The 12,050-nt window shown below is 35.5% G+C and overlaps 2 protein-coding genes and 1 non-coding gene across 9 annotated transcripts; 1 reads left to right on the plus strand and 2 right to left on the minus strand.

Annotated features, from left to right (window-relative positions):
• Positions 1-203: 203 nt before the first annotated feature.
• Positions 204-3,570, minus strand: LOC18022107 (serine/threonine-protein kinase STY13). 6 transcript variants are annotated; one of them, XM_006404904.2, is made up of 3 exons: positions 3,478-3,570; positions 1,888-2,872; positions 204-766 (listed from the first exon to the last, which is right to left on the minus strand). In XM_006404904.2, the coding sequence occupies exons 2-3, from the start codon at positions 2,760-2,762 to the stop codon at positions 430-432; spliced, it is 1,212 nt and encodes a 403-aa protein (XP_006404967.1). In that variant the 5' UTR covers positions 2,763-2,872; positions 3,478-3,570; the 3' UTR covers positions 204-429. The 6 variants fall into 6 exon arrangements, with proteins under 6 accessions (XP_006404967.1, XP_006404966.1, XP_024014145.1 ...); XM_006404903.2 differs by lacking the exon at positions 3,478-3,570 and adding an exon at positions 3,257-3,433; XM_024158377.1 differs by lacking the exon at positions 3,478-3,570 and adding an exon at positions 3,368-3,428.
• A 3,096-nt stretch (positions 3,571-6,666) lies between these two features.
• LOC18022108 (U-box domain-containing protein 52) lies at positions 6,667-10,144 on the minus strand. 2 transcript variants are annotated; one of them, XM_024158394.1, is made up of 9 exons: positions 9,810-10,144; positions 9,606-9,700; positions 9,403-9,524; positions 9,102-9,307; positions 8,854-8,989; positions 8,469-8,769; positions 8,296-8,397; positions 7,012-8,199; positions 6,667-6,905 (listed from the first exon to the last, which is right to left on the minus strand). In XM_024158394.1, exons 1-9 carry the CDS (start codon positions 10,024-10,026, stop codon positions 6,873-6,875), a joined length of 2,400 nt encoding a protein of 799 aa, XP_024014162.1. In that variant the 5' UTR covers positions 10,027-10,144; the 3' UTR covers positions 6,667-6,872. The 2 variants fall into 2 exon arrangements, with proteins under 2 accessions (XP_024014162.1, XP_006404968.1); XM_006404905.2 differs by having other exon boundaries at positions 6,667-6,911.
• A 972-nt stretch (positions 10,145-11,116) lies between these two features.
• On the plus strand, positions 11,117-11,189 carry TRNAR-ACG. Its single transcript has one exon. It is a non-coding gene; the product is annotated as a tRNA-Arg (tRNA).
• The last annotated feature ends 861 nt before the right edge of the window (positions 11,190-12,050 follow it).

Raw genomic sequence — 12,050 nt, forward strand, 5'->3', positions numbered from 1 at the left:
AACAACGTTTACCGATGGTCAAAGATGATTACAACTAATTAGTTTCACAATAAAAATCTTGTATTCTTCAACAATGGGAGTGACAAATTTGTAAAAGAAAATCCAAACTTCGTGTTTGTAGTTTGATCAAATGTGAATATTTTTCTTGTATACAAAAAATGTATTTTTTCTTTTCATTACAACTTGCAACCTTAAAATATATATACTCTTCTCAATAAAACATTGATTGATAATCTAAACTTCTACATGATAAATTACTCGACGAGGCTCCCTCTACACACACTGGAGTGAATAATACACAAGTTGAAGATAAATACATAAGAGCATACATAAATACACAGTATATTTATCTCCTTTTCAAATGTTCCTCCTATGTTCTGTTCTGTTTCTGTCTTTTTGTCTCTCATTCTCTATATACTCTCCGGAGACTCAGTCTGTGGTCATGGGTTGAACACAGCACCTGAACCTAGCTTTACGAATGTTGTTCACTATTTCTGCTTCGGCTCGCTCAAGCATCATCACAATCTCAGTAAATGGTGGACGAACTTCAGGGTTTGCATCCCAACAACGAGTCAAAATGTTGCTCAGCACCGGAAGACAATCGTTTGGAATCGCTGGTCTCACTCCTCTGTTCACAACCGCAAACGCCGCTTGAACAGCTGTCATGTTCTGAAACGGGACCATCCCGGTCAATAGCTCCCATAACACGATCCCAAAGCTGTACACATCAACCTTCTGCGTGTAAGGCCTGTGCTGGATCATCTCTCTGCAAAATACCATCAATGATTATGATCTTTTTTCTTTGTAACAAAATATTGTCTATATCCTTTAGCATATTCCAATGAAGAAAGCTGGAACACAATTGGATTCTTATTCTCAGAGATTGACTCTAGTAAGGGTTTGACAAATGTTAATAGCATATGCTTAGAATATAGAATCTCTATCTCTCTGCTTGACTAAACTTCCACCATTAGTTTTCACTTTCCATTTTAGTTTTACCAACATGTTAAATGATGCAAATTGGTATACCTAAATGACCCACAAAACAATTCACATAGCACAAAGGGCACACACACACAGAGACTCATAAACTACACTAAACCTAGATCAGATATCAAACCAAGAGAGACGCCTAAACTCAGATGCAAAAATTGCCACCCAAAATATGCTAAATTTGCCACTAAAACTTCCAGGATCAAATTATACTAGCATCGAGTAGAATTACGAATTCGAAAATACTCCCAGCTTTCTAATGGCACATATTTTAAATATATCATCATGTGTGTCTTTTAACTCTAGTTACAAGCTGATGTTAAGAGTCTTCAGTATTACTAAGTAGCCAAAGGACTAGACCACTAAAATACTCAAAATGTGGGGCTTAAGACAATTAGGTCAAATCAAAAGAAAAGAAAAAAGGTAAGTTTATGCTATATAATATTCATTATGCTTCTCTCAACTTGGTTCAAGATTCTACTAGGGGAAATCAAATAAGATTCATATCCCTGAATCACCATAGCATGGTTGACTATCACCATTGCTGGGAAACTAGTGGATTACACTATTTACAAAATCAAAATAAAACAACGAAAGGAAAATAAAAAAAACACTCAAGTGGGTAAAAACTATATCAGGAAACAAAAGTCATGTCCACAATCAATGCCTTTCCTCTTATAAGAAAACAAGAATCTGCTTTATGGTCCTATGATATCTTTTAGTATTTGTGAACTGGTTTGCATGAAACTAAACGTCATAGAGACCAAAGCTCAATAACTGCTTCTGATAATGCGCACATGCTATTAACCAAAGGAGAAAATCTAGCAAACTAAGGCTAATGAGACGAGATTAGGGTAGCAATATGTATTTACAGAGAGTAAGATATGGACTTACGGGGCCATCCAACGGTAAGTCCCTGTCTCTGGAGTCATTCCTTCTGTTTTGACCTCAATCCTAGCAACACCAAAATCTGCAATCTTGATGGATCTATCCGCAGAAATCAGAAGATTATCTGATTTCAAATCTCTGTGAATATACCCAAGCCCATGAACATATGCCATTCCGGTAGCAACATCCAACGCCTGCTTAACTGCCAGTTTCAAAGGCACAGCTCGGTTTTGTCTCTTTGTCAAAAACTGTCTTAAAGACCCTCCCTTGGCATACTCTGTAACAATGCACCAGACCACTGATCTACGGCAGGCACCAATAAACCTGACGATGTTTGGGTGCTTCAGCGTTGCAAGCATCATCACCTCCTGTTGAAACTGTTGCTCCATCAGCTGCGCCTTGTCAGGGTCATTTTCAGGCCTCTCAAGTATCTTAATGGCCACATCCTCCCCGTTGTATGTTCCTCGATAAAGCTTACCAAATGCTCCTTGAGCAAAAGCAGGACCCATGTGGAGTTTCCTTAAATCAATCGTCCATTCATCGAACTCCTCCAACCCTTGAACCGGATATCTACTATCCATCAAAGCTTGTGCTAGAGCGTCATTGTTGAGCTCATGGCTCCCTGGACGGTAAACACTGTTTTCTGCTGTGCCTGTGTAGTTTTGGCGAACCGGTCTTAGACCAGGGTGGCCTAAAATGTGGGTTTTAGAATCATTCGACCCAACACTGCTGTTATCCCTCGACGTTGCTACAGAAACCCCAACAGTACTTGTCTGTAAACTATCAATAGACATGTTGGAACCTTCAAGTTTTTGGTAGAGCTCATAGTAACTGCTATTGTTGTGGTTATTTCCTCTGATGAACTTTGGTGCGTCGATCATTTTTTCCCGATCATTCAACAACTTTTGGTAAAGTAAAAGGCAGAATTTTTTGAACTGGCAGTGAATAATGTTCCAGCAAACGGCTAAGTTAGGCTTTGACTGTGTATATTCTGTACCATGAACAGATAAGAAACAAGAAAAAAAACACAACTTAGGCATAAAGATTAGAAGACATTTGCACACACACAACCAAACTTTTAAGAGATGTCTCAAGACCTAAGTAAGTTCTATTTATGCTTATGTGAGGATATTTCCCTAAAAGCAATACCTTTAGGGTTTTCTATATTTGCCCCCAACATTAGGATAAACAGAAAAACACCCAGAAATAAATTGGTTTTAATTCAGCTATCACTTCCATCAACAAAATCTCGAAGCAGGTGAAAACAAATATCTGAAGCAACACAAGTCTGGATTTTGATCGTTTTAAACCACTTTCGATTCAAAAACGAGAAGCAAAAAAAGTGGGTTTTGATCAACCGTTAATGGGTCAAAACCTGAGGACAAAAGTTGTGAATTTTCACCACAAAATTGTTCTGACTATTTGAAGATGATGATTAGCAGATATCAGTAAGGAGAAAGCGATGAAGAAGAAACGAGATAATTACTGATTCGAAAGCAGAGATGTGTGTGAGAGAGAGAGAGAGAGAGAGAGAGAGAGAGAGAGAGAGAGAGAGCGATAGAGAGAGAGAGATAACAACATCGAAATGGAAATTACCTCATCAAGAAGACATTTCCGAGAGAGAAGAGAGGCTGACCAAAACGACGAACGACAATAAGAGAGAGATTGAGAGAAAGAAAAGTCGTGTCAGTCTTTGCTCCTCGATTTTGTTCCTTTTATTATTTCTTGAAATCATTTTAATTAGAGTGAATTTATTGTATATCAATGGATAATCAAAAAATTAAGTTTATAGCATTGATAAAATGATAATTAGGTAACTAACAAAGAGAATATATTGTGTTATCCACTTCTATCCTTTTTACTTTGTTTATTTACAAAATTGCCATTGATTTAATTTTTTTTTCTGACAGATTATACTAGAAATACTAGTCACCCACCAACTGATTACACTGTACATCAAACGTCTGATGACACTATTCATTACCGGAAAATATCTTGTTAACATGCTAACAACAATTAATATGATAACAATTATTTTGTTAACGACTAATATAAAATGTTAACGTGCTAATATTAATATAATGTTATATAATTAGTTAATATGATAACAATTATAGTAACATATTATATAAATATTAACGTGTTAACACTAATATCTGATAATTATAATGTGTTAACAATAATATCTGATACTTGTTGTGTGTTAATTTAGTTATCATAACAAGATTTATACAAAATTATATTGATAATTCATTTGCTAATTGCTAACAACGTTATCGATAACATATCGTTACCGATGTCAAAAAAAAAAAAACATATCATCGTTACGTCACCATTGACGTCACCACCGTCATTAACACCATCGTCGTTACACCATCATCGTTGTACTATAACCAACCTCCATCTCTATTTCTATCTTCACCTTCATCTTCTTTCTTCTCTTCTTTCTTCTTTTTCTGTTCTATTTTTCTTTTATTTTTTGCATTTTTTTTTATGGAAAATGGTTGAAAAGAGATAAAAATAAAGATGTAATTTGATTGAAAAGAGAAGGGCAAAATTGATTTTTGACAATGAATAGTACGCGATGAATAGTGCGGAGGAGAGAGAACTAATTTTCAATTTATTGGTTACTAGTTACTGCAATTTCTCTTTTAATTAATAATTTCTAAATTTTCTGACATATATTTTTTTAAAAAATATAACGAAAATCCCATAATCGAAAGCATAACGTTCTACAATGTCTCTGATAGTGTGGATTCATACCAAAAAAAATGTCTCTGGTAGTGTGGACTAAAGTGGGTATAATTTGTGGTGAGCCTTATATTCTTATTTGTTTATTTCATATAAAATGATTTTTTTTTTCTAAATAGAAAAACTAAAATAAATAAAAAACAGAAATTACCATATGAAATTATATTGAGTAACTTGGTTGTAAACTCACAATTACCTTCAAAATTGAGAATTTTTTATTTTTTCTGATTTATCCCTATATTCAAAGACATATATTTTCTGAATATTTTACAATCCGACATAGCATTAATTGCTCTGAGGTTGCAATGTTATAGGCAGGTCCACCGTCTAACACAAAGATTTACCAATATTTAATTAATGCATAGTCATTAATTATTTTATTTAATATCGACATCGTAACGATAACAATAAATTTTATATTAGTCAACTGCGCTAAGTACTGTTAACTTAGTCGTTCAACGCTAACTTCGATAGCAACAACAATGGAGAAATACCTTTTATCCCTTACGGTGTGCAATTTTTTTATGGCGGTGGGATGTATGACATTCTGTTTCATCTTTTGTGGTATATAGGAAGGAAATGTTAGAGACTTTGATGTGGATATCTTATTGTATATGATAAACCCCAAACATCCTTTTGTACAATGTTAACATATGCTAGAAATAATTATTAGCTATCATAGTTATATGCGAAACTAAAAATATATATTAAGTTAGTTATTAAGAACTAACATTAACGGATAAAAGCCCATATTCCCTCTTTCTAAAATCTAAAACCCAAAACCTTAACCCTAAACTCTACACCCTAAATACTAAACTCTAAACTCCAAACAGAAAACCCTCAACACCTAAACCTTTCACCAATTTATGTAAACATAGATTATATTTAAAACCTAAATCATAAACTACGAACCCTATTAAACCCTATAATAAAACCCAAAATCCTAAAACACAAACTCATAAACAATAAACATGAATCCCTAAACCAAAACAAAATGACTAAACACTAAATCAACTTAAGTAACTCATTAACTAAACACTAAATCAACTTAAGTAACTCATTAACTAAACCCTAAAACAAATGTCTAAACAATATACCCGCTAATGTGTAATAGCAATACATTATGGACTAACTGCATTATAGAATTGAATGTTATGTATGTTATCAGCGAATAAGTTAGTATCATAACATGTTGATAACAATGCACAATTACATCTAACTCATAACATTAACATGTAATATATGTAAGTTATAGGATAACTGCGTTAGGGAAGAATATGTTATGCGTGTTATCTACTAATAGTAGAGTTTAAAGTAATACAACTTGGATGTTGTTGGGAGATACTGTAATGATGGATAACAATATGGATAAAGCCAAAGTTTAATCTTGTTTTTTTTTCCTTTTTAATTAACTTCCTACTTTTTCTAATATTTTTCTACAGAATTTGTCATGGAGACCCACCGCAACACACTATTTTGTTAAAAGTGTTATAGTTCTGCAAGTGGTAGCTTCTGACGCGGGAATATGGGTAATGTGAGCATTTTTTTTTTTGAACAATTCCTTTATCACAATGTGCATTCTGACATTTAGTTTAGAGTTATATATAACTCAATTATATTTTTGGAACCTTATAATTTATTTTGAAGAATTGTTTATCAGATTTATAGATTAATTTTTTATTTTTAATTGCAAATTATAAAATTTAATTTGTGAATAATTTTATAATGCCATTGTAATTGCTTCATGAACATATACTATTCAGAGAAGCATTAAATTCAAGGGATGCAATTAATAGTAAGTTTGTCGACATGCCTCCTTGTTTAGTAAGAAATTGTTGTGAATAAGTTACCAAGACAAGACAGAAGAAATTGTTGTATCTAATTCCATGAATAATGAGAGATATATAATATTACAAAAATTTAGCTATGATCACAGGTTTTCGATGTGACATTTTATATGAGTCTTATAATGAGCATCTATATTAATATTTCATAACATGATTGCATTTTCTTTTAATTTATGGTTAAGTTGGATATTATAGAAATGATCTGTACAATTTTTGAAACAGTTTCTCTACAAGGGAAAGACATTCTATTGCATCTCCTTTATACTACGAGCATGCAAGTTCTTCAATTGCTCATTTTCATGACCATATTTAAAACTTTCTCCAATTAGTATTTGAGGCTAGCTCTTGTCTACTTTAGTTAACCCTGTACTTAACCTCCAAGTTATATCTCAATCACTGAGGCACAGAGATAGAAGCACCACCCAACTGTTCCTGCAAAAATGTGTTGTCAAGGAGAAGAAATAAGCTCATGAGTATTATATCAATGGACTCTAATTTCTTGCTTTTAGCTATATAATCAGTTCTTTCTCACCAGTTTCAAGGAATTTTGGCTTCCGGTTGGGGATGGTCCAGGGCTATTGATGAATTGTACAGACTGCGTTGATTCTTCAGCAAGTGTTCTTAATCTGTTTAGCTCAGGCAATATAACTTTAGCTAGGTCAGGTCTGTCTTTTCTCCTTAGCTCTGCGCATTTGAGTGCTAACTTGGCAAACTCTGCGGTATCTTCAAGTGGCCAATCTGAAACAGCAGGATCCAACAAATCTGCCAAAGTCCCTTTCTCGAGTGCTCTCTCGACGTAATGAGTGAGACCCATTGGTGGTTTTGCTGTTATTAACTGCAGAAACATAATCCCTAACGAGTAAATATCAGATTTCACACCCAACATGCCTGTTTGCTGATACTCTGGGTCGATGTAGCAGAACGTGCCAGCTGTTGAAGTCATGCGGTATTGTGTCACCGTGTCTGCAACTGATGGAGGCACTAACCTGGCCAAACCAACATCAGAAATCTTGCTGACAAAGTTACGGTCTAGCAAGATATTTCCCGGTTTGAGATCACGGTGAACCAGAGGCTCAGGTTTAGCTTGGTGCAAGAACAACAGTCCAGTGCCTATCTCTGCAGCGATTCTGAACCTCATCTGCCAAGACAGAGGCGGGCTGTTTCCTAATCTGAAGAGACGATCTTCTAAGCTTCCGTTTGCCATGAACTCGTAGACTAAACATCCACATTCTGGACAAGCCCCAAGAAGTAGAACCATGTTAGGATGTCTAATGCAGCTCAATACCTCCACTTCTTGTTGAAACTGAGATCTTCCTTGGGCTGCATCCGGACGAAGAACTTTAACAGCAACTGGTGTGTGATCAAGATAGCATTTGTATACAGGTCCATAACCACCTTCTCCAATCTTGTATTTCTCAGCGAAAAACTCGGTTGCACTCTCAATCTCTTCAATGGAGTACTTCCTATACCTTACGTCTGAGTTTGCTAAAGCGGTAAGGGCCTTTGTTTTCTCTTCAGACTCCTTGAGAGCTTTCATTTCCGCGTTAACTCTCTTCTTAGCCTCGAGTTCAGCTATCCTCTGAGCTGCCTCAGCTGCCTCCATAGCTGCTTTGGACTTTGCTTTCTCTTTCTCTGCAATGGCTAATGCTGCTTCCTCTGCAAGTCTTGCCTCTTCCAGCTTCCTCTCTTCTTCTAACTTCCATCGCTGAAGCTCAGTCGCCTGCAAATACCAACACATTGATTAGAAACAAAACTGAAGACAATAATAACACTTGATTATTTCGCAGAAACCATATATATATATATATATATATACCTTCTGTTTTGCTGTAAGTGCTTCTTTGCAAGCTGTACTGTACATTTCTATTGTCTGCTTCAGCTCCAGTTTAAGCCTCCTCATCTCAGACTCTACATCATCCTGCTTTTGGTAGTTTTTTTAAGTCTTAGACCAAATAAAAGATATTATATGCAAAAGATTATCGCTCTTACCATTGCTGAAGCAGATGAAAACCTTTCATTACTATCAAACGAGCCAGACGAATAATCAGTAGGTGAGCTTATGTCCACTGATCTCCTTCCATAGTTGGAGGACTGATCAATGCTAGGACTATAGTCCATATCAGAGAAATTTGATAGCCTAGGAGGGGTTCGGTTTGGATCATTATTGTCATAAATATTAGGGAAGATACGATCAATGCTTGGTCTACCAGAACTGACAAAGGATATGTCTGATTCCGGAACAGATAAGTCCCCGTATGATCTCCCATAGCCTCTTCTAGTAAAAGGAGATCTGTTTTTCATCCATGGATTTTTCAGTTTCGAGGCTCTAAGTATTTTTTTTCAAGATTTATGTCCAAATGAAAACACAAGATACCTGAATGACTCTGATTGATCCTCCATAGACCTGCGTTGTTGATCTTCCATGGACCTGCGTTGTTGATCCTCCATGGATCTGCGTTGTTGCTCTTCCATAGACCTGCGTTGTTGAGACTCAAAAGACCGTCTCTCAGCTGCATAAAAGAAAGATTAAAAACCAACAAATTTTAAGGTGGAAAATTAACAAATGAAAGAAGCGGAAAGTAAGAGATGTTTTGTGTATTTTTGTGTTTTATATTTTACAACCTCGCATGTTGGTGGAAGTAGAAGGCACAGGTTGAGGTGGCTTTAAGCTAGGTGGTTGAATAGGACTGCGTAGAGGAGCAGTCGTTGGTGCAGAACGAGAAGCTGATCTCATTGTTGAAATCTTTCCTTTGGATATGACATAAACTGTGCAGAAATCAGGTGCGGTTTTTGCTATGGTCCCTGGAATATCTGTAGGCTTGTTGAACCTAAAAGGTTTGACATAAGATCCATCATACAATGGAGAATTCAAGATTCAGAAAAAGATGGAAGAAGGCAGAGGATGAGGGTAATAATTTTATACCTGAGAAAACCACCTTTGTTGGAGGAACCAACCACCAAAACTTCAATGGCGGCTTGGTTTGCATATTCGACTAAAGCTTTTGCTACATCGTACTCCTCAAGCAACACATCTTGGCATTGAATCTAGAGAGTTTTCATTGCACATGAATAGCATGAGCATTCAAGAAAGGTAAACATAGAAAGAATCTAAACCGAGAAACTCACATCTTTGCGCGTGCAGAAGCAACGGAAAGGAAGGAATATCTCCTTGGAAGCGCCTTCTGGATCTCTACAAACCAATGAAGAATCCTGGCTCAGCTCTGAAACAGAAACACAAACCAATCAGAAACAGAGAAAAACGAAAGGTAAGGAGAGGAAACAAAGGAAAACAGCTAGAACAAGGAATAAGAAAGAGTTTTGTTTGGTTACTTGCAGAAGAAGCATGAAGAGAAGGGCTATTGGTCAAAGGGGAAGGTCGAAGCTTGACATGGACGAGAATAACAGATTGGCCTCTCTGCAACAAATGATCAACGGCCCATTTAAGTGCGTGTTGGCTGCTTTTGTCTTTGTCTATAGCAACAGCCACAACTCCGGACGATCCTCCTCCTTCCTTGTTTCCCACGTTATTGTTCTTCGCCATCCACATCTTTTGTGTGCCTCTCTTTCTCTCTGTCTCTCCTTTAGGATTTCAAGATTCACGAAACTTGAGGGAAGATATCCAAAGAGAGACAGAAAGAGAGGAGAGACGTTTTGTGGTCTGAAGATGTTTTTTTTTTCTTTTTCTTTTTTGGTTGTTTCTCTTAAACTTTTGGGTTTGACTCTTTTTCTCCGAAATCTGCTGGATTATTTTTCATTTTGTTTAATTTGGTAGGAAGAGAAAATAGTTTCTATAAAAATCGTTTTGTTTTGTCTCTCTCTCTCTTTCTCTTTCTCTCTATGAACGCTTCTCCTTCTTCTCCGCCATAAACTTCTGTTCGACCAATATTACAAAAAGAAAATATAAAAAGTGAAAAGATAAAACAATGAAACAAAAACGTATCCAAATTGTGTATATAGATTGTAGTAGAAGACTAGAGGATGTATCCAAACTTTAAAAATAGCTTATCTATAAATGAAGATGAAAAATCAAACCTTTTGGGATAAGAAAAGAAAAACATTGACTTCAACTCTCTCCTTACTAAATTTACCAAGTTGCTTCTGATATTCATTAGTTTGTTCTTTGCCTTATGCATATCTCGCATTGATAGTGCGCCAGTTCATCATAACACCTCGATTGTGGAGTGCCACAAATCGTATAGAGACATTACCGAATCTTAATATCTTATGTTCTTAATTAAAATAACATATTCAGAGATTTACATGGTCATGAAAGTGTTTACACTAGTTTCTGATAAGTTTGCTCCCAAGAAAACAACATTGAAGAAAACGAGTGATGTGAAGAAAGATGAATATTGAAGAGCTTATTGGCTCCTCCCTATAAACATACAAAATGGAGATGAAAGTGAGAAGTTTATAAACATACATTTCAATTGCTCTTACAAACTAGTTTCTTTGAGCTTTCAACAATGATGGTGTTTTAGTGTTTATCGTTCTTTGACACATTATAGAATTATTCCATCAGATAAAAGTGAGAAGTTTTACCCTGTCGGTCTGCCCCGATTTATTTGGGAACGAGCAAAACAATTTTAATTAAATAGTTGATTTACATAATTGTCATGCTAGTCATGAACAACAAAGACTCTGTGGCCCAATGGATAAGGCGCTGGTCTACGAAACCAGAGATTCTGGGTTCGATCCCCAGCAGAGTCGTTTTTTATCTTATTTTTCTGATAGGGCCTCACGTTTCAAATTCAATTAATCTCTTCTTTATCTTTTCACGACATTACCCTCCTGTGATTTCTTTTTAAAATTTAAGTTCTTAATTTTCAAAAATGTAAATGAAATATTTTTTATGAGCAACAAATGGAAAAAAAAAAACAGAATAAGTCATCATCATTCTTTTTGTTTTGGGCAAAAAGTCATCAATTCATCATCATTCAAATGGCAAAAATTACACGAGAAGCTACTCAAACGGACTCGATTAGTCCCTGCACAGTGTAATTGGTAATCTCTTCTAGGCTCGGAGGTAGAGTGGTCTTCACAAGTAGCATAATGGTAATAGTGACACTGATATCCTTAGCTCGAAAGAGATTTTCTTATCTTAAATGATAAACTCTAATCGTATATATATTTAACTGCGAACCAAAAAATTGAACTGTTGTGAATCAAACTAAAAAAATAATAATAAAAAAATCACAAATTAAGATAAATATTCGTTTAGAATTTTATTATTAATTATATGAATGAATAATTACAATCTCTAAGCCTTGTATTTATATTTTAAAAAAAAATTGAACTCACAATCTACTCGATAAATGATTTTTCTTTTTCGAGCCCATTAGAAAACCGTACCGTGAGGGGCTTCGGCCCCCACACCTCCAAGTGAATCCACGTAAGCACATGACCCAATGGGCTTCATAGGTCGCTCTAGCAGAGTCCTTTTAGATATTTTGTCACTAAGAAATAACAATCTCCATCTTGATAAAAAATATTCATAAAAGTCACATTCAAACTCCTATCACTTCCGGAGGGATTTCATCTTCTTCAGCACTTGAAGGTATGGAGCAAATC

This window comes from Eutrema salsugineum, unplaced genomic scaffold (assembly GCF_000478725.1).
Source record: "Eutrema salsugineum unplaced genomic scaffold, Eutsalg1_0 scaffold_15, whole genome shotgun sequence".
Classification (NCBI taxonomy): Eukaryota; Viridiplantae; Streptophyta; class Magnoliopsida; order Brassicales; family Brassicaceae; genus Eutrema; species Eutrema salsugineum.

Coding starts and splice junctions, on each gene's coding strand:
- LOC18022107 (XM_006404901.2), bottom strand. CDS start 2,921: ATGCCTAAGTTGTGTTTTTTTTCTTGTTTCTTATCTGTTCATGGTACA. Junction 767..1,887: donor ACTTACCGTTGGATGGCCCC/GTAAGTCCATAT, acceptor GGTATTTTGCAG/AGAGATGATCCAGCACAGGC.
- LOC18022108 (XM_006404905.2), bottom strand. CDS start 10,026: ATGTGGATGGCGAAGAACAATAACGTGGGAAACAAGGAAGGAGGAGGA. Junction 9,525..9,605: donor GCTTCTGCACGCGCAAAGAT/GTGAGTTTCTCG, acceptor AAAACTCTCTAG/ATTCAATGCCAAGATGTGTT. Junction 8,200..8,295: donor CACTTACAGCAAAACAGAAG/GTATATATATAT, acceptor TGGTATTTGCAG/GCGACTGAGCTTCAGCGATG.